The sequence below is a fragment of the Halichoeres trimaculatus genome, unplaced genomic scaffold (genome assembly GCF_033239565.1).
Source record: "Halichoeres trimaculatus isolate MK-OKI-2021-1 unplaced genomic scaffold, fHalTri1.1 fHalTri1_scaffold_16, whole genome shotgun sequence".
In the NCBI taxonomy this organism is placed as follows: Eukaryota; Metazoa; Chordata; class Actinopteri; order Labriformes; family Labridae; genus Halichoeres; species Halichoeres trimaculatus.
In genome coordinates this window covers 10,756,251-10,777,946 of record NW_027437194.1, presented here as the reverse complement: position 1 = coordinate 10,777,946, position 21,696 = coordinate 10,756,251, and the positions used below count along the sequence as shown (strand labels likewise).

The window sequence follows — 21,696 nt, the reverse complement described above, 5'->3', positions numbered from 1 at the left end:
AGTGCGAGAGAGAAGGCAGTGATGTAAAAATCAATGAGGTTTATTTGCAGTCACAATGCTTACACTATATGTAGCAGACATCCAAACAACTCAAACAGCTACTCACTCTATGGACCCAACACATTCACATCAGGACACAAACCAAAAACTGAGAAACTCCAGCAACATCCATGAGTGCTGACGTGTTAGAAATGAGCTAGTTGTCACAAACAGTTAGCAGCAACATCGTAGAGAGGAACACAAGTTGCTAAAGACTCCGCCTTCTTCTTCTTCTCTTTGTACACTGTTCTGACTCCACCAGAGGTCGCTGCTGCACCATTCTTCTTCAGGTATTTTAGTCTCAGCTGATCCTTCAGCGGAGCTCTGAGCGCCGTCAGAGTTTCTCCTGTAAGGTGGCACGAACCTCAGCCTCGCAGCACCGTGAGACGCCACACGCACACACAAACACACAAACCAGGCAACAGAGAACCACTCCATACACACTCACACAGACAACACACACACCACACTGCAGGACCTAAAAAAGGGGGGGCAGTCCCAAAACTGGTCCGAGGAATCCAGAGTGTAAACAAAATGGTGAAACTGCGCTGAGCCTACCAGAGGGGAACATAGAGCCGTGACCATGATGCTTACACGCCGATCAGCACGGGGACGAGCGTGTGTGTGCGCACATTAAGACAGGACGCAGCCGTCTTAGTGTCACTTTATTCAAGGAGAGAGGCTGAGCGGGATGGGTAAAGGGACAGTCTGCTGTTTTTAAACACATAACTGGGAATCAGATGCTGCAGCTTTAGTTTTTCTGCAGGAACACGAGGATGTTTGGAGTGATTCAAGATCTGAAAGTGCTTCTGCTTTCAAAGGAATGTTAAATAAAGACAACATGGAAGTTTGCACCAATTACAGAATTTTTAACAAGAATTATTGTTTGGATGCTTGGAATAAAAACAAATTAGAAATGCTTCAGTTAACTGACTCAGCATGCAGCTGGAAAACGAGCCAACGAATAATCCACAATGCATCAAAGTGTGTCCACTAAAAGTTCTGGATTTGCCCCTGGAAGGCTTAGAGACAAATCTTTAATGCATCAAGGATTATGTTGGGGTCTGTTCACATACTGCAGGCAGCAGAAATACATTTTTAGCTGTCACACAGGCTCAGAAAGAGCATGTTTGGTTGGATTTAAAGTTTTAAAAACAGCTGAACTGTCCCTTTAGTCACTGTCCTGCTTGCTGCCTCAAGGGGACGTGGCATATTTACATCACTTCAACCAGAGACTTGAGTAAAAATGTACAACATGGATGCTCTGACGCTCACTTCCTGTTTGTGTACCTCTCCTTCCCGTGACGACTCCGCAGCCTAAGTGCTCCCGTGGCCACCCTGCACCCCCCTCCAGACACTCACCCCACTCCCACCCTGCCTCACCCTCTCTCCTCCCTCTCTCTGTGGAGAGCTCGCTCCCCACGCAGACAGACAGTTGCACTAACTCACTACACTGTAAAAAGCTCAATCACACCGTTTTTTGTTGTTTTTTTTGTTGGTTTTGTGTTTTTCCTCCACTCGTCTCTGTGTTTAAATTCAATCATTATAAACATTGTTCAAAATGTTACCAAAAGAAATGTACACTTGGTTTTTGTGTCTTTTCTATACAAGGCAGGCAGAAGCGGATTACTACGATTACCGGCGTTCGTCCCCTTCCTCACCCTCATTCATCTCCACGGCACTCTCTCCGTCCCCTGTCAGTGATTCAGAGTGCTTAAAACATGCGACCCCCCGCCCCCCCACCCACAACGCTGACCTCCTGACCCCTCCCCCGCCGGGACGATCAGACCATCGCTTTAAAATAGATCTGTATATATTTATATATGTTTATATCAAAAAGGAGGGAGAGTACGTCGTGTCGGGGGGAGGAGATGATCCCCAGGCATCCGGGCCCAGGGGGGGAGAGGGGAGAGAGAGGCTGATGCAGAGATGGGGGAGGGAGGGAGGCTGTGAGGGAGCGAGGGGGGGCGGAGCTCTGTCTGCAGCTGGGTAAGACTCGTGTGTGTGGAATGTCAGCTCATCATGTCGTTGCTGTTGACGCCGTATGTCGAGTTCTTCATGCTGTCGTTCACCTCCCGCCGGAACACCGACAGGTTCTGGGTAAACCTGCAGGAAGGAGGAAAGAGGGAGTAGGGAGAGAAAAAAAGGGTTATAACTTTTCTTCAACAAAAACAAGACTATACACACCTAAAAGCATGACAAGAAAAAAAAAAAACAGCAAAAAAATAAAATAAATTTAAAAAAAGTAAAAAAAGAAGAAATGATAACAAAAGCATGACAGAAATGAAAAAAAGTAAAGAAAACACAAATGGGAAAAAGAAAAATACAACGAAACAAAAATAGGAAAAACTACTGAAAAAAGAAACAACAAAACTTGACAAAAAAGAACATGACTTAAGGAAAAAAGAAGAAATGACAACAAAAATATGACAAAAAGAAAAAATAAAAATAAAAAAGGGAAAAGAACAACAAAATAAAAGAACACCTCTCAAGAAAAATAAAATACTAAAAAAACACCCCCCAAAAAAAAGACAAAAAGGGACATAACAAAATTAAAGAAAGGAAAACAGGGAGAAAAAATACATAACAAAAAAAGAAAAAAATAACAGAATTTAAGAAAACATGACCAAAGATAAAACTAAAATAGATAAATAAAAACACCACTCCCACAACAATTAAAAGAGAAAGCAAATAATAACCAACAAACCAGGATGACCAAAACAAAGTACCAAGTGACGTCGTGACTTGAGTTCTGGATTAGTGAAACAGAAAGCTGTAAGTGTGAGATGTACCTGTCTCTGTTCTTGGTTAGTAGATTTCTCTCGATTCCCTCCATCAAGTTCTCGAAACATAAGTGCATGGCCTGCTGCTTCTCTGGGGGCTGGCTGTTTACGATGCTGTTCCTCAGGTCAGCAAAATACTGCAACACACAAACACATTTACATGTTTAAACACACATACAAACACACAGATGTCCTTGAGGTGCTTCAGGTGTGTGTGCTGTTTACCTTCTCATTGAGCAGGATGAGTCCTAAAAGAGGCCGTGACATGGACCACTGGTTTCTGCAGTCCTCGAAGATGATGATGTTCAACACTGTGGATAACATCTGCAGCAAACAAAGACGCTCAGGTTTACGATATGTCCCTGAATGCAGCACGTGAACATGCCTTAAGGGTGTGTGTGTCTGATCTCTGACCTGCTGGATCATCTCAGGATGCTGCTGCATGATGTGCAGGAAGCGATCGTCGGTCGCCATGGGAGTGGGCCGTTTCTTGGTGGATCGAGAAAGCTGTTTGAACAGGTAGGTGACGATGTGGTCCAGACTAGAGCAGCAGCCCGTGCACACCATTGTATCTGTAACACACACACACACACACACGTCATCATGTCTATGCTCTGTCTGTCTTTATAAACATTTCTCTGTTACCTCAGAGTGTGTGTGTGTATTTACCGAGCGCTGTCAGCCCTTCTGATATCGATGACAGGATGTACATGACAACGTGCGGCTCCAGACTGGCTATGAAGTTCATGTGGTCCTGCGTCAGCACCTCAAGCAGGGAGTAGAAGGACTGGCTGAGCTTCGGATAGTCCTGCAGGGACACAAGGAGACAGAGTCAGAGCTGCTGTACTACACATTTACAAATGTCACCCTTTGTTTTAACACTAATTCAAACTCTGTAAGTGACAAAGACAAAGAATTAACTTTTGTTCTGTCCTCAATTTTTGAATTCAAAGTATCAAATCCTAATGAACCATGTATCAACTGACGATAATATATAATATTACAATACATCAATATATCTCAATGAACAGCTTTGTATGTATCATATCTAATTTATCCTTATGTATCTTAACATATCTAACATCTTTTAGGGAATAACAAAGAAAAGTAAAAGAAATCCTAATTTGAACTTTTGCAGTACTGCTCTCCGACACACTTGGGTGTGTTCGTTTTTTGTTCAGTCACAGCTCTATCTGATCAGTTTGTACTATCATAGACGTGACACTGCCCACAAATGTTGGAGTACTGCAGAACAAAATGACTATAATGACACACAAGTTTGTAGAGGTTAGGGTTAGACTTGAGGACTTCAAGAGAAAGGGAACAGTGACTCTGATACGTACGAGCAGGTCACTGTGAGGGATGGACAGCAACAGTTTGATGAAGGTCTGTAAGGCGTTATCCAGAGCGTCGTCTCCGTACAGACGGAAGACGCCAAAGTTGACGTAGTTCCCGCTGAGCACTGCCTTCAGCATGGCGAAACACACGCTGACGCCCTTCAGCTTCACCCCGTACACCTGGTCCTTTGGGACCTCGCCCAACGTCAGGATACGGTTACCTGTGAGGAGGAAACAACTCATTCATGATGCTTCTTATAACACGTTAGCATTTGCAGACTCTCCTTATTTATCTTCATCCTTTGGCAGCACGTCTTCATCACTCTTCTTTTTAGATTGTCTTTATTTGAGGAATGACTTATTAGACTTTTTATTAGTTTGTTATTTATGATGGATTTTGCAGATTTTCTCATCTTTTAAATAAAATAGGAAACATGTTATTAAGGCGAAAGTACTCCTGGATTTGAAGTCATACCGTATGTCGTGATCATCTTGCTGGTTTCCCTGAACAGCAGGATGCCGTTTGGTGACGACACGTCAAACTGTAACCTCTGAGATCTGCAGGAAAATCAAAACACAAGGTTTAGTTTTTAACATCCAAAAATACTCTCTTGAAATCAGAGGTTTCTGATGTTAAATCATTATCAGGTGGTGCTTTTACACTCTTAATTTCAATCTAAAAGGGCAAAACAAATCCAACATCATATCGCATGAACGAAATGGCTCTTAGGCCAATTTTTAGTCTGTGTATCACACAACCCAGGAACTAAATTCAGACCCTGGTTCCTGCAGTCAGAAAGCCCCTTTAGCTAATAAACACTTAAACCTGCACACGTCTGCTCACCTGTTGTGAACCAGCTCGGCCATCAGTTTGAGGACTGGAGTGGTGCATGCTGGGTCGTGGTACCACAGCTCGATGGCTCTCTGCAGGATGGGCATGTAGGCCGGATATCTGCAAAGCTGGTTAAGGATGAAACCTCCATAGACTGTAAAATATCCAAATGTTAGTTAACAGCACATTTTTTTGACAGTCCTGTGAGGATACATCCAGTCAAAGAGCATCATGAAGCTCGTCTTGGCGTTGAAGGCAAACGCGATCCCTCGAAGGTCTCTTACCAAACCCACCAGAGTCCTCTGCAGGAAACAGGAAGAGGAAAACTGTTAGAATAAAATATCAAGAGAGCAGATCTCAAATGTGGAGCAGGTGTGTGATTACCTTTGCCTCCTGCTCGTTGAACGTGTTCGTGCTGAGCATCTGTGCCACAGCTTCAAACGCTGCCGTGAGAGGAAGCATGAACTGTTCAAACTGGTCCTCATCCTCACCTGCACAAAGAATCACAGAGCATTACTTCAAGCATTTTGCTGTGGTTATTTAAACACTTAACTAGGTATCACAGATACATCGTGTGAGGGACACTGATGTTTGCGGAGGAGTTTCAGTAGTATGCCACAAAAGCAACCTTTAAATCTGCTCCTTGTGTGTATAATTACCCAGATCGACCATCAGCAGGCGCCCGAGTGCGGTGTAGAAGGTGGTCCGACACCTCATGTCGCTCAGGTTGGACTGGTTGTTCACTCCCAGAAACGAGAAGTGCTCACTCTGCAGACACAGGGTCTCAGTTTTATTACAGGTATTTGTGAAACATTCACAGGTCACACAGGTGCGTTTGTGTGTGTGTAAGTGAACTCACAGTATGGTTATTTAACATGAACTGCACAGCGCTGAGCTTCACCAGCTTCCTCACACTGCTGTACGTGAACACACGTGAAGTCAAGGAGAAAACAGTTCAACATCTTTTTATAAAAGCTGCAGACTCATGGTCATCAACTTTTTCACTTTTCTGCTTGTTAAAGATGCTATGAGGAGGATCTGTTTTAACTGCACTCCCTTGCCACCTTCTGGCACAGGGCCTCACTTACACTGTTGTAATAACTTTGAGCGAGGTGTGGGTTTGTTTTGGGATTAAAAGGAGATCAGATGGAAACAAATATTTTTTGTTTAAGACAACTTTTTACTGGATACAACGTGCCAAGGTAAGGTGTTTATCAGTGCAGTTACGTAGCGCTACGGTTTGAAACGTGATAACAAGCAAACATTGCAGCAGCTGGCTATATGTAGCGCCAGGTGCTCTGACGTATCTGTAGGCTAACATGAACACAAGTTAACACTGTAAATTTGTAAGTAGTTAAGTAGCCGTCTGTATTCAGCCCAGCTGGCAGCCCGGTGCTCTAAGACGTGTCTGTGATGTGTAATGTTAGTAAATCCTGGTTATTTAAAACTACTTTTTCAGCCTTTTCCTGTTTTTTAAAGGATATCCTAAAGACAGGTCGTTCAGTAGTTGGAGTGTCTTGGAGGTGATTGGTTCACACTGACCCCAGTACTTTAAATTTGTGATGCTGCAAGACAGAAAAGATTTCACACGCTTCATTAGTGATGCTGTGCTTTTAATTTGAAATGAATGTAATTTTCAAGGAAGTGACATTTTACTCACATTTTCCCTATAAAGACACTGAGCACCATCGTCTCGTCGTTCAACCCCAGAACCTCTGATAGACGTCTGTAAAGCTGCACACACACACAAATACAAACATACAAAAACAATCACACACACACAAATAGAGTTTTATTAATAACAGTTGAATACACATGTTCACACATTTCAGGAGGTGGATTCACCTGGTCTCTTCATCACCTGTCCAGGCTGATTTTTTTTTCTTTACAGAATCAGCTACTGAAGCTTTGAGACTCTTCAGCTGGATGTGATGAAGAGGATCAGGACTCAGCAGGGCAGAGACACGTGAAGCAGGAGATCTGAGGGGCCTCTCTGAGGGTTTAGCTGACAGGAAGTGGAGCCCATCCCTTATAAAAACTGATAACATAGCTCTCTCATAGTGTGGATGGTTTCTGCTCGATTACTCCTCTAAAGGAAGTTTACATAAACAAAAATCAGCTTCATAAGATCTTATGGTTTCACTTTGTTTCCACCGTAAACCATATCATACTAAGCTGCACAGGAAGGGTGGGGCAAAATATCAATACAGCAATATGACATCATTCTGTCTTGTTTCATCTGCAACAATTATTATTTTTAATTCCTGGGACATTAGGAAGTGTGTGTTCTAAAATTTCCATTTTTTTTATCACCTTTGTGTTGCTCAAACTGTTATTAGAGATTGTTTGAGGAAGATTATTTCCTGACCACAAACAGCTGTTTTACTCTCGCTCAGGGCAGCTCTGACTGTCTGTTACTCAAGCCCACAGAACACAGGAGTTACTGGTCTACCCCTGCTTTGATCCATTAAACAAGAGCAGGACTTCAGCTCAACAACCACAGAGGGAAAAGGTTTCTAACACGCTCACATGAGCAGCTACATCCACACAAAGTCTCATTTGTGTGATGACTGTGAGGTCATTGATCTATCTGCTGATCAGAAACTATGTCTCTGATGATCCTGGAGATCTAACACCAGACCAGGGAGGCAGACTACTATGTTCAACCACTTATCTGGGACGTTCACATTTTGTAGTTTCTGGCCCGCACAAAGAGAACACACAGTCAGTCAGGACGCAGGAAGCGACACACTACACACCACATCTCACTAACACAACAGAAAAACACAAACTGTCTGTGTGTGCGTGTGTGTCCAAAGAAAGAGCTGCATCAGCAGCACCAAGCTCCAGACAAAAGGAGAAATCATCCCCACTAACTTGGCCCCCTGCTAACAGCACACAAAGCAGGGTGAGAGAGGGAGGGAGGAGCAGGGCGTGTAGCCAGGCCGGGGTTAATGTCACACTGGTGGCTATGTGACGAGGACGTGTGCTTACCTTTGATGATTTCTGCACCTGGTCCCCGATGTAGATCTTTCTGAACTGTTCAAAAAAGCTGAGCATGGCCAGCTCCAGCCGCTCGTTTCCAGCCTGAGCGAGCCGAGAGTCGGTCAGATTCATCAGCTGGAGCACCCTGATACCAAACAGACAGGTTTTAAATAAATGCACCCAATATTTAGACACATCTTGTTTTAAATCGAAATCACATTTCAACAAATTAAAACCAAAGACTCAAAGGCTTATGTATCTAAACGTGATACACAATCTAACGGAGTCCCTCAGGGAGGGGTTTTTGGTCCTCTGCTTTTTTAATGTGAATAACTTTTGGAGGGAATAATAATATTTTACCACTTTTTGGACATTTTAGTTGATATATTGATCCAATGTTCTTGTCTTGTAGCTGATTCTCTTGCAGGTGGTTTAATTAATCCTTTAACGCGTTTACAATTGGCGCAACTTGCATAGCCATCTGCTCACTGTACATTGTCTTCTACTTTTTAGTCATTAAGTTTAAGCCCTGCATTTTCTAACTTCTATGCTTTTCTTCATTGCGTGCACTATTTAGTTTACATCAGAATCAGAGTTTAAATTAATTATTGCTCATTAACTTTTTCAGCACGGTTATTAGAAAATTGTGTCAAAAGTTTAAACCTGAATTTTTTTTTTTGTAAATGTAGTATTTTGATTTAAAGGATTTTGATAAATAACATGAAAATCCCCAAGCTAAAAAGAAAATCAAAAAGCTTTATTTAGAGTTTTTTATAATTGTTTACGTATAATTGTTGAGCTCTTACCGACAGACTAACTCTCCGTCCATGGCGTCCTGCTCATCTGTACTCGCAAACGAAACCCGTCCACCGATAACTGCCCCAATTATATAAACCAACCACGTCAACCGCCCTGCACAGAAAAGAGAGACTCGTCAGAGAGACATTTTAACATTCTAAAATATCATTATTATAATCAAACTCTCCGACACTTCTCACATCAATGAAACAAACCAAATTCTGATCGAACGTCTGCGCCAAACTTTACCCGTACCCTCCTGCACAGTGATGTCAGCGGCGCTGGAGTTGGTGGACTGGAGCAGCTCCTGGTACGTCTGAGCCGCCTGGTCAAACAGCTGCACCAGCAGAGCGCACGTCTTCTCATACTCACACCTCCCGATGGTTGATAACTGATCCAACTGCTGCTGGACGAGGCCGGCGTCATCCAGAGGGTCTTCCAACCCGTCTCTGCAGAAACGTCACGACCATCAGGTCTCAGCAAAATAAAATCAGAAGGCAAGAAAACCTCCCAAACTCTGAGAGTACGCTGATGGTACCTGAGAATGACGTGGACCGATTCCAGCCGCGATGTGATGTACGCCTTGGTGACCTCAGGTGTGTAGGTCTCCAGCAGGTGAGGCTCTGTAGCTTTAACATAGGGGACTGAGGCTGCCAGACGCTGCCACAGACTCAGCAGGTAGTGAACACTGTTGGGGGCAAACTCCCAGTGCTGAACCGCAAACGCAGGAGGAGACAGAATCATCAGGATTAAAGTTCACTGCAGCTGATGATGATTTGCTGATTTCGAGCCGTACCAAAGCGTTAATTCAGCTTCCAGTGCCTCTGCATTAACCTGAAACACAGATCTGACCTCTGTGAACTCACCTGCAGACTGGTGACGGTGAAATTTGCTATAAGTCGAATAACTTCAGGGTAGTTTTCTACTTTGACCAGCTCCCCCAGCTGGTAGTTACTCTTCAACCTCGCCAGCAGACGGCAGAACTCGTGGTAGTTATTTGGATCTGGCAAACACTGAAACACAGTTTACAGCATGAACAAACTGCAACGACACACACAGAGAAGGAGAAAGGTGTGGGTGTCTGCATTTTACATACCTGTGGGTTTGCCAGTATCCTCTTCACTCCGTCCACTAGATGTGACAGAAACTTTGCTCGCTCTGCGTTGTTGAACAGAGACCGCCTGACTGAGGCGATCTGAACTAAACATGACAACACCTGCAGAAGAAACAACGTCAGTGAAAAACTTAGCATCCTCATCAAGATACTTCACAACAACATGGAGATACATGAACTCACCAAAGGGGACAGGGATGGAGGGATGGAATGATATAAATTGAAAAAAAGCTGCAGGGTGGAGGAATCAAGAAACGCTGCAAGAGAGAAACAAAAAGAGAAGTTTAACAAACTCAAACTTCTGGAGATGATCTCGGTCTTCACGTCACAAATGTATCTCTACCTGATCTCCAGGATGTGGGGATCTGTACGGTGCAGAGGTCGTCTGACGACTCGTCTGTGGAAGTTCCTATGAAGTCGTAGTTGAGACAGTTGTAGCTGAGTTTGAGCAGCTGCATGAGCAGACCGTGCTGAGACTCATCGTTCAGGTTCAGGTTCTTCCCCGAAGCCTGGAGACAGAAACACAAAACAGGTTCAGATTTCAGGAGGTAGAAGAGTCTGTGCGCTCAACCAGAGGCTGAAATAACCTCCAGGTAAAAATCTGAAAGTCTTTAATGTCTTGTCTGTGTTATATTTGACTTTATCTCTGTAAAATGTCATCAACACAGAACAGTTATCTCAGCAGGTCATGCACAATGAATCAGTCAGCTGTAATAGGGAAATTAATGTGGCGGCCAAAGCAAAAGCAGCTCACTGCAGCTGTTTCTTGCATGATCAAAAAAATATGCACATAGGATGACAGACTTTAAAAATTAGAAATATGTTTGTATTTTTTGATATTTTATAGATAATTCAGTTGTTAATATCCCATTGGATTTTTCTCTAACTGTAAAGGACAAAAACAATTGAAACAAATGTATGACCTGAGATTAAAGCCAAAAAGTGTCACACTGTTGAGAGATTAAAAGTGATATAAATGTTGAAAGATCAACATAAAGTTGAAATTTCACAACATAAAAGCTGGGATCAAGATGACGCATAAAAATAAAGTTGAAATAAAGATGAAATTTCAGGAGATTGATGTACTGATATAACTTCTCGTCACAAGTTAAATTCAGAGGTGCTTTCAGGTTGAAAACGAACAAACCCCCGTTAATTGTTGCCCCTGGAGTTTTTATTTATAAATATACCTCACTTTTCTAACTCTCTGGATCCTTTTCTAACACCTGTATTCACTTTTATTAGCTGGTATTAAACTTCTGTGTTTGGTATTCTCAGTGACGTTGGGGTACCTGTTTGAGGAGGTTGCAGGAAAGCGTGAAAATGTCGAAGAGCGACGAGTCTCTGAACGATGAGGCGATCTTTCTGTGTTTGGTCAGAGGGTGCGTCGTGTCCGCCTGGAGGAGAAAGAGGAGAATCAGGAGGAGGTGTTGAAATGTTTCTTCAAACACAGCTCAGACAGGAAACAGAGGAGGATGGATTACCTGATTGATCTCATTGGTCAGCTGGGACAGGATGGTGACGCCTATGATGCAGTGTTCAACACTGTCCTGTAAACACAAACACAAACACCATGTTACACACACATAAACACGCACACTGTGCTGCAGATCAGTTTATAACACACATACTGACCTGCAGGAAGCGTGTCACGTCTGCGATGACGTTCCTGAAGACGTAGTCATCTTTCTGACAGTCGAACCAGCCGAGCTTTGTGATCCGGGCATACAGCTGGATCAGAGCCTGCGTCACAAACGCTGCTAGCTTCGGCCGCGTGGCTAAATAATTCAGAACATAGTTCCCTGCCCGGCACAAAATAACGACAACGGGTTAGAAAACACTGAGCAATACAGACTATTCTCTCAGACTTTTTTAAACTTGTCGTCTTGTTTTATATCTCAGATGTCGAGTAACAACAAACACAAAAGACTGAACATGCATAACATATTTTAACATCTTCACATGTGAAACTGTGTCTTTATATCACATTTCAGGATTATTACAGGTGCTTGAAATAACATAAACTTCTTTCACATCATTTTTGCCACAAGTAGTAAAGCTTCTGGCTCATTTCCAGGATTACAAAAGCTGGTTTACTGTTTGTGAAGTTTCTCTGCATCAAAAATGACAGAAATCTTCAACTCTGTATTTTTTGAAACACTGCAAAGTGGTTTAAATTTTTTAATCTGATTAAAAACCACAAGTTTTAGTAATTTTCTAATCTGTCTGCTTTTATTTCTTTGCTAAGAAATACTCACGAATGTCGATGCGTTGTTCGAGCGGTAGAGGGTTGCTGGTTCGAGAAACCAGTTTAGACAAACATGTGGCTGCAAGCAGCTGAGAATAAGAAGACTGAGGAGACAGAAGACAAAAAATATTAGTCAAGACATCTCGTGAAAGGTTATTTAATGGCAACCATATTTCTTTGTGATGGAGACCAACAAAACACAAAACTCTTACACCAACAATAAAAACGTAAAATTAAAATACTAAAACTTAACAAATGTTTAGAGGTTTGAGCCACTTCATTTATCCAATTGCACAAGAGAGACTTAACAAGCAAGTCTTTCTTCTTTACTCTCTATAAACAATCGGGTCATCATTTTGGTCTGTTAATGTCCTAAAAGAAGATATTTTTCTGGGATCGTCAGGTGAATGTAGCTCATATTAAGTCTAATAAGACAACTTTGGATAAAAATAAGACAAAAACACTTGATAAGATTTCAGTTTTTGGGTGTAACCTCTTCCTGCAGCCTTTATGTCTTCATCATGATTTTAACCCTTAGCTGCTGACTCTTTAAGTTGCTTCATTTATTTTTTATTTTTCCAATTTAACCAAAATATTTTCTTTTTTTATTGTCCTATTGTCTTTGATGTGTTTAACTGCATTGTTTTGCAGTTTTTTTGTGAAATCCTGCAGCAATTTGGTCAACTTTTACTGTCTATAAAATGTGGTTTATACATAAATTTGATCTCAACTGGAAATTTTTTTTACCACAAATGACAAGAAAACAGAATCCTTAGCTTTCTACAGTATGTAGAATGAATGCTTTACACATCAAAAGTTTTATTTTATACAAGTCAGAAAAGAAAACAAGTATTTCACAGCCTATGGGAGTTGTACTTTCAGATTCAACAAGTGGAAAGAAGCTGATAACACAGTATTTAAGAGATAAAACCTTTAAAAACTAAAACTAGAAATGTTGCAAGTAGAAGGTGAAGGGTTAAATGTGAAGGTCATCATGGTTTTAATTAAGTGTTTTGGATTTTTTGGGCCAAAGGAAACTCTCAAGAACATGAATGTAAGAGCAACAGATGTAGATTTAAAATGTTAGTAAAGAAAATATCTCTGATAAACAGCTGAAAATGCAGATTCATGCGTCTCAAAGACGGTTAAAAACATCACATTTTCAGTCTGGTGATACTCTTAAAGTGTCTGAGGTTGGCCTGTGTGTGTGTAGCCGTCAGTACTCACACTGCCTCTCTCTAGCAGGAGCTGACACTTGCTGAGACAGTCGGGGCTGTTGGTGAACTCCACCAGAGCTTTCTCTGCCTGGTGTCGGACGGCGGTGTCGGTGGTCTCGTACAGCTGCTTACACAGGATCTCCAGCTGGGCAAGGCCCTGATCGATAGAGAGGAGGAGGAAGGACACAGGGCTTATCAGTGAGCGACAGACTCGAAAACACAGGGAGCATCGAGTTCTCACTAAAGACAGACAGATGGGATCAGCTGCATGTTAAAAATACATTTCACAGGGCTCAGGGTCAGGATAAAGGTGGATTCATCAGTCAACACAAGTTTAATCCTACGTCTCAAAAACCTTCGCCCTGCACCCAGAAATCCTGAGGAGTAAAAACCACATCAGTGAAAACCTGTTGGCAGCTTTCAGTCATTCAAATTTTTGAACTAAAGAGTAAGCTGATCTTTCATGGTTCAATCAAATGTTGCCTTGTTTCACGGGAGATACCTGACACCTTCTTACAGCGTAAAGGTTGGTACGATGTAAAGTTAAAGGAGCAAATACTAAAGATATTAAAAAAGTATTGACATTAGGAATGAACAGGGTTGAATGTGAATGTTTAGCAGTGCCAAAGTATCCTTTAGCAAGACACCAAACTCCAATTTGTGAAAAAGCTGTAAACTGGTTGTAAAATGGTTATCCTCTGACACGTTCAGCTGAAGGTACCCAGTTTAAAAGGTCACTCTTTAAACTGGAACACCGGGAGCTAACAGACACATTCACACTATCAGGCTCAAAGCTGACCATTGTTTAGGAGATTTTAAACCTCCAATCAGACAGTACTACCCCCAGATAGGGCTGTTTTCCAGGGTAAATTTACTCCCCTGACACAGCTTCAGGTACTGAAATATATAGAGCTCATGGCAGCAGAAGCACCAGGCCTCCGAATCTACAAAACCCAAACTGAAAGCCTGCAGAACCTCCTGATCCTGTAGAGATAACACAACCATCATCCATCAAAGAAATCTAATGTGTTCCTTCCCCTGCAGGCTGACGTTCTTGGTTTTTATCAGCTGATGATGACATTGTTTTGGCTCATTTCTGACAGAAAACTCTTCATCCTGACTGACCCTCTTCTCTGGTGAAGAAGCAAACAAAACTCTCAGAGGAGGGATGAAACAATAAATAAGAAACTCTTGCTGAAATACTTCCATGAGCAAGCCAGCATCATGTCTTGAGCACTTATTACAGAAGTGGTGTTAGTGAACCTCAGGGTGAAGACAGGTCATGATGTGAAATCAAAAAATTATCATTTGCATGAATCAGGTGTTTCTTTCTGCTTTTCCTGAAGAACTAAGGCATCGCAAAGCTACGGGTCATAAATCTGCACCTCTGGAGTTAACTGTGAGACTTTCCCCTCCTAACATTTGAAGATATCCAGTTTCTGTAGCGGGCGGCTGAAGTGCTGAGTCATGCTCAGTCACGCTGAGATGCCAGGCCCTGATTATTCAAAATGGAGGAGTGGCAGGTTATAGGAGATCAGAGGTGGAGGAGGCTGAGGAGAGAAGGTTTGGGATGGTTCTGCAGAGTCTGAAGAGGTTTAACACATCCACTGGGGGACCAGGTGAGCTGCAGCATTCCTGCAGGCCTCAGTTACATCAGAGGATCTGTTCACTGAGACACTACGGGCCTCAGATAAGAGCTCGGACTGCACATGTGCCATCTGCGGCACCAGATGAGCCAAACTTTAAAATCAGTTTTTAAACTAAAAGGAGAAAGTTTCACCATATCTATGAACCATCACACGGCGGACGTTCAAAACATAGGGAACGTTTCTGCAGGATCACAAAGCTTCATCCCTTCCTGCCCCTGAACGGTCCTGTTTCCACTCCATAAAAACTGCACCATAAGGAAGGCAGTGTTAAGAAATATAAATACCACCTGCTATAAAAGTTTAGCGTCAGATGTCACACAGCCGTTTCTCTGCAGCAGAATCAAAACATTCACAGATGCTATACACCTGCTGGACTCTGTAACACCTTATTACAATAACTCTTTTGCAGTGTTATTTTTAATGTTAGACCTTAGAGGTGGGAGAAAAAAAAAACGAAAAATTGATATATACAGATTTTTTTTTTGTTTGACACTATCAAAATCATGACTCTTCGTCAAAAAAACTTTTTTTTTCCAAATTTAAATCCTTCATTTCAGTCTTTGTTTATCAACTGGATTGGAAAAAAGTTACCACTTCTCTCCAGCAGAGGGTTAAATGTTTCTCTGTCTAACTCACGTGTTTTGCATTCTATTGGAAAATATGGCTCCTGATATAGTCTTCAGACATTATCATCATCATTTAATTTTTTACATGATCTGGTGTTGAAAAAGTAAACTTAAAAAAATCGCAGATATCAAAGAATCGTAATTGAAATTGAATCAGCACCCCAAAAATCATAACAGAATCAAATCATGAGAATAGCATATCGTCCTAGCCCTTTTACACCTGTGACATTAATTAAATAATCAATTGTCTTGCAGCTCTCATATCTAAACATCATACAGAATAAATATCATATCTTGACCAAAAACACAAATAAACGGACTCCCACCGAAAAAAGTCTGATATCGGTCTGCATCCAAGCTTTATTTAGAGAATTTTCAGCGCGTTACTTTCACACAAAAACACCGCTAAATAAGGCTCTAGTTCTCATCGTGTCGTAAAACGGAGCTACCTCCGCTGCAGAGCCACAGCTGGCTACGACTCTCGCCGCTTAGTGTATCAGTCCGCGTGCGCAGCGTGCCAGATATAAACAAACGCAGGTAGTCTGCCAGGACAAAGAGACACGATGAAAACTAGAGCCTTATTTAGCGGTGTTTTTGTGTGAAAGTAACACGCTAAAAATTCTCTAAATAAAGTGTGAATGTTGACCGATATCAGATTTTTTCGATGGGAGTCCGTTTATTTGTGTTTTTGGTCAAGTAAAATATGGCCTCGTCTGAGTGCATAGGAAACCGGCAGAGGAGCAGGGAGGGGGAGTTTGGTGCGAGCGCCCTGGGCTTCTGCTGCACAAAAACACTGCTGTAGGGGTAATTTCTGCCCTAAACCTTGTGATAGGACCCAACTTGTTCCATCCCGGAGTATCACTTTAAATGTTAAGCTGAAAGTGTATACGTGAGCCAAGAGTGTTTACGACTAATACAAACAAAGCTGTGAAACAAAGAAATAAAAAATGTATTTTAGATCATCTCAGTGGTTATTTGAGAACTTTAAAGCATGTCAAAACTTCAAATGTTCTGCATTTTGTTTGTTTGCAGATAAATTTGTGCTCTCTTTCCTGCACCTGCTAAATGTGTTTTTATATTGAAAAAATGTATAATTTATTATTTAACAAATCAATATATTGTACCACATAAACACAAAAAAGTACCGAAAATTGGTACTGTTGAGTACCGATACCGATTGCCAGGTACCAGGCATTTGGGCCGTATCGTTTCAAATGTGAAAGGTACCCATCCCTAGTCTCTCTGCTCCTCCCTCTGTCACAGACACCTTAAAAACGCTAACTGATTTCATTTGCAGGTGCACATCAAGTTACATACATAGCCTGACGCAAGTACGTAAAAGTAAACAGTGGAAACAAAATAAAAAGGTTGTAGTTATTTAACAATCACGTAGCACACTGGGGTACTTGGTGGCCTCTCCCTTAATAGGTCAAAACCATCTTTACAGAGAAAAAGAAATCCTGCTAAGCAACATTATGTGGAGCCTGTTTTATTAAAAAGACTCCAAATTGAACAACTAGTGACCAGCAGAGGTGAGCGGCAGGATTTGAGGCAACAGTCTGTCATAACTAGTCAAACACTGTAGAGGAGGTATGGTGAGAATCAAACCACTAATCAGAGACTAAACAAAAACAAACTAGAAGTTCAGCTTGTCAATAACTTTCCTGCATCTCCAGTATTAGCTCTTTAAATCGAATCAGAACTTTTTGTTCTCTTCTCTGCTGATGTATAAAAAGTTTGAGATGCTACTTCCACAGTACTTTTTATAAAAAGCTCCTACTGGTATCTGTTGTTGATTTATTTTCAGCAGATTTAACCCTTAACTCATGAGATAAAAACAGCACCAACAGTTTCGGCGATTAGTTTGAACCAATCAGTCGGAATGGTTGAGATGTTTAAGACTCAAATCCACATCCTGCAAAGATATAGCTGATTTTTTCCAATCAGTTGAATCATCTTTTATTTTGCGATTCTTTGGGTTTTATTTTCAGTCTAAAGAAAAAAATGTGCAAAATGAAACTAAAAAGTACAAAAATTATGACCTTTTTACAAGAATATCTTTAACAATCAGATCACGATCTTGTCTCGAAGCTCATGTGACAAACTGATATAAAACAGCCTGTTTGGATCTCATCCAAAGAAGCTCAGTGTCAATGTCAGAGCTGCTGCAGCCTCCTCATGGTGCACGCTTCAGTGCAGACGATCTGTGTGTGTTTGCATGAGGGTTAAAGATGCTAACAATCATCTCGACTGTTATCTGGTGTCATGTAAGGTAATAAACATCCACAGTGTCTGATTCAGGGTGTTATGGTGGTTGAATTATGTCATAAAGCTACTGAACGGCACAAGTGAGCAGCGCATCAATAACATGGTGCAGGAAGCTGGCTCTGAAACAAAAACAGCGAGGTGATCTTTAGGACACTGAGGGAAAATGCTGATATTAGAGCAATCCCGCAAATCTGTGGTTTTTACTTTGTGTGTTCTCTGGTGTCTTTCTTTTTTTGTAAAAATTATCACAGAATAAAACAAACAAATACAAAAAAATCCCCACTCACCTCTTAAGCAGAGTGTACGGCAAACATTTTAATGTTTGCAAGTTTGATGGGTAATTAAAATTTTAAAAATCAATATTCTTGACAAATAAGAATACTGCCAGACTTATTCTCTGACTACCCACACAAGCCCAATAACCTACATTTACCAGCCACTAAGCGCACACACACACATATGAAAAAAAAAAATTATAACAAAGAAAAAAAAATAACACAGCACTACGATCCAGTAAACCAGATTTAAATCCAGCACGGGCAGCAGAGTTACTCCCTGGCCCTCCTGTTACTGTGGATTTAATCATGCATGCATACTTTGCTTCGGTTGATCAATAACTATCCTCCCAGAACACCATAGCAGTCCCTCTTACACCATCTTTCACAGACAGAAGTCAAAGATCGACCATGCTTCCTCTTAATCTTTCAAACTCAATAGTAACATGTTTCCTACAGCTTTCTTTATGCAAATTTGACAGGCTGGAAACATTCAGATCTGACTGTTTTTTTTTTCTCTGTATCGCTTTGTGCACCATGAACGTGACACAAAGCATTTAGGTCAAAATTCAAGAACTTCACGGCCCTTTTGTGAGTGTAGTTGGCATGTAAAAGTGGGGAATGTGAAAAAGAAGCTACCTAATTTTTACCGCATGTATACTGCAGGTGAGAAAAATATATTTGGGCCAATGTGGTTATTTATATTTGACATTTCTTTCCTACTGGACAACTGCAGATGAAACCAGTAGAAATCTGGTAAATGCTGACTTGCGGAACCAACTTACAGTCTCAAATATCACAAAAAGATAGTGAGTGTGTATGGTTTAACTGTTAGTTATGTACTTGTTTTTGGTGTAAACAAATACTTAATCATCCATCTATTTGATCTGCCAACCAGAATGTGGCATTGTTTTTAGCAAATTCAATATAATTCTTATTACTATTTAGGCATGAAGCATTTGGGGTTTGACAAAAAATCAGGAGCCTCACCTCTCTGATGTGAATGAATGCTGGTTTGTAGAAGTACAGACCTCAAAATCAAAAGATGACCCAATGTTTTTGCAAAACTTTCAATGTAAAAACATCAATATTAAAGCCAATATTTCCATTCACCATCTTTTTTATTCTACTGGACATTTTGGCTGATGATATCCTTGCAGGACAACTGAACGTGAAACCTGTAGAAGGCTGATAAACAGTGAGTTTACACCCTAAAAAACAAATAAAGAAATTTCCAAGTGAAAGTTAAAACAGGTAAAATGAGAATTAAATTCATTCTGCCTTTTTATAAACGGTTGTTCTATTTTTTTTTAATATAAATACGCTTATTTTTTGGAAATGATGTATTAACTCTCAACCTATGATATTTGCTGATCAAAATGTGGCATTTTCCTGTCTAATTCAATTAAATTTTAATCTTAAAACATTTACACTAATTGTTTCTATGATTAAACGTTGCAGCCACAATGAATGTATAAGAATTAGTCATTTTAAAAGACAGTATTATTAAAAAAATGTGCGTGTTAATGAATATTTGGCAGGTGGAATCCAGCCCCACATCGTCCTCGGATAGCTACATAACATCACAAGCTAGCAGTGAAACAATAACAAGCTCCACGATGCTTCCTTTCACACAAAATCAACCCAAGCTGTATGGTAAAAACATAAAAGAATAACCTGCTAATGAGATGAGTGGCAATAACATTGTGAAATATGCCATTTTCACTCCAAACATCGCAACTTCTCAGTCTAAACTCAAAACATGTGTGCTGCAACACAGAGCAGATAGCTCAAAGCAGGCTAGCACATCAACAACAGCAGAATAAATCCTCCCGAGCCTCATGTTGGTGTGTTCAAGTGTTAGAGGGCAAAAGCAGATACTGACATGGAGCCAGTGAGACAGAGGAACAGTTAAAGAAACCCAACCATGTTTTCAAAAGAGCTCGGGCGGGAGAACTTGACGTCTGGGCTGCAGCTAACGTTAGCATTGTAGCTAATGAGTCGCCTAGCTTTAACATAACAACAGTGAAAATCCATGTCAGACTTTAAAATGGAGACATCCCTGAAGAGTACATAAGCAAATAGGGGAAAATGTGCTTTCACTGTGTAAGAGGTGTCTGTGTTGTGATTCTCACTGGCGCCAAACTGAAGATTTACCCCTTCGTGTTAGCCTGACAGCTAACACTTCATAGCCAAGCGGTCGGTGTTTAATTGTTTACTTCAGGTTATGAGCCTCTGAAAGACACCGTATGTTCCAAAGTTATGAGTTAACATCCAACGCAGACACCAGGGATCACACAAGCGCAATCCCAGGGCTTTGTTATTGTTTCTGAGCCTGCTATGCCATGCTAGGTGAGCCAGCAGCCAGCCGGAGCGAGCGAGTGACAGCAGGCCACAGTCAACACAGGCGGACTCATCCTTTCTTTCCCCACAGACAGCCCCGCACGGCCGCCTCCTGCACGCAGCGGCCGCATGCAGCCTTCCTGCGGGGAGCACAGCATCCGAATCCACGTTCACACTCATTCCCAGGCTCCTGGATAAACTGTCGGTTACAAAAACATGAAACCTCTGCTCACCTGCACATGATCCGCCATCTTTCTCCATTTCATGCACCTCTCACTCCCCCGCTTATGGGTATGGGCAGCGACAACAGCGCCCCTGCTGGCCGCCTGTCAGTACTGCAGGCACTCATTCATTTGAGCCTGACAATGCCAGGCTTAAATTTCTATAATGCAAATGTCATCATACAAACATTTTACGGACACCCAAATTATGTTTATACATACGTGTAAGGATAACATAATTATATAACATTGTCTTGTGTTATATTGCATACTTATTATACTTTGGTGGCGTTAATAGAGTTGATATTGTCTTATCTTATTTCATCTTGTGCTAGTGAGGATGCATCTTGTGTCCACAAGTCGTTTTCTTGAATGTTACAAGTATATATATATTTATCTTATGCGCTTTTGAAATAGAGTTTAAAAGATTATAACCTTGTTCCCTCAAATTATGCACAATAGGTAATTGCTTGTTGCCACAAGACTATAGCTTGTGCACGGTTTTTTTTTTTTTCGTTTTTTTTTTTTTTTTTTTTTTTTTTAATTGGGGTCTTCAGGGACAGGTACTTTTGACGACTGGCTGTGCACAAATGAAGTTAAGTCATTTTAAAGTTATATTTATATATATTTTCCACATCAAATTTATCTGTAATTATACATATTGTATCTCGATCCACCTGGATCCATTTTAGAACCACTTTTACCAGTTTACGTGTTTATTGTTTCCTTTGAAATATGGAAGATTATATTATTTGTAACCACTGTTTTTTCTACAGTTTGAATTCTTATTTTTCTTCTGGATAACACAGTAGTTGTAGGAGTAAAAAAAAAAAAATAGCGGGTCATATTTCTCACATCCCTGGATGATAATGTATCCTTTGCCAGTCTTTTCCTTTTCTTATAAAATATATAAAAACATTTTTTTTAATTTTATTTGGACAAAATATTCTCTTCTTTTAAT

At 41.0% G+C, this 21,696-nt stretch overlaps 1 protein-coding gene across 2 annotated transcripts; it reads right to left on the bottom strand.

The window, feature by feature from the left end:
- Positions 1-41: 41 nt before the first annotated feature.
- On the bottom strand, positions 42-20,841 carry xpo7 (exportin 7). 2 transcript variants are annotated; one of them, XM_074689869.1, is made up of 28 exons: positions 20,748-20,841; positions 13,364-13,510; positions 12,147-12,240; positions 11,524-11,690; positions 11,373-11,438; positions 11,181-11,285; positions 10,232-10,397; positions 10,072-10,145; positions 9,871-9,990; positions 9,641-9,787; positions 9,313-9,485; positions 9,024-9,223; positions 8,783-8,888; positions 7,986-8,121; positions 6,652-6,725; positions 6,476-6,556; positions 5,851-5,914; positions 5,651-5,759; positions 5,376-5,482; positions 5,205-5,293; positions 5,004-5,111; positions 4,635-4,717; positions 4,166-4,380; positions 3,492-3,630; positions 3,237-3,394; positions 3,048-3,146; positions 2,832-2,959; positions 42-2,145 (listed from the first exon to the last, which is right to left on the bottom strand). In XM_074689869.1, exons 1-28 carry the CDS (start codon positions 20,778-20,780, stop codon positions 2,052-2,054), a joined length of 3,282 nt encoding a protein of 1,093 aa, XP_074545970.1. In that variant the 5' UTR covers positions 20,781-20,841; the 3' UTR covers positions 42-2,051. The 2 variants fall into 2 exon arrangements, with proteins under 2 accessions (XP_074545970.1, XP_074545971.1); XM_074689870.1 differs by having other exon boundaries at positions 9,030-9,223.
- Positions 20,842-21,696: the final 855 nt, after the last annotated feature.

What these genes read in the sequence shown, in the direction of transcription:
- xpo7 (XM_074689869.1), bottom strand. Translation starts at nt 20,780, where the DNA reads ATGAAATGGAGAAAGATGGCGGATCATGTGCAG. An exon ending in TGACCAATGAGATCAATCAG is followed by an intron (nt 11,286 to 11,372) that starts GTAATCCATCCT and finishes TTTCTCCTCCAG; the next exon opens with GCGGACACGACGCACCCTCT. An exon ending in CCTGCTGATGGTCGATCTGG is followed by an intron (nt 5,483 to 5,650) that starts GTAATTATACAC and finishes TTCTTTGTGCAG; the next exon opens with GTGAGGATGAGGACCAGTTT.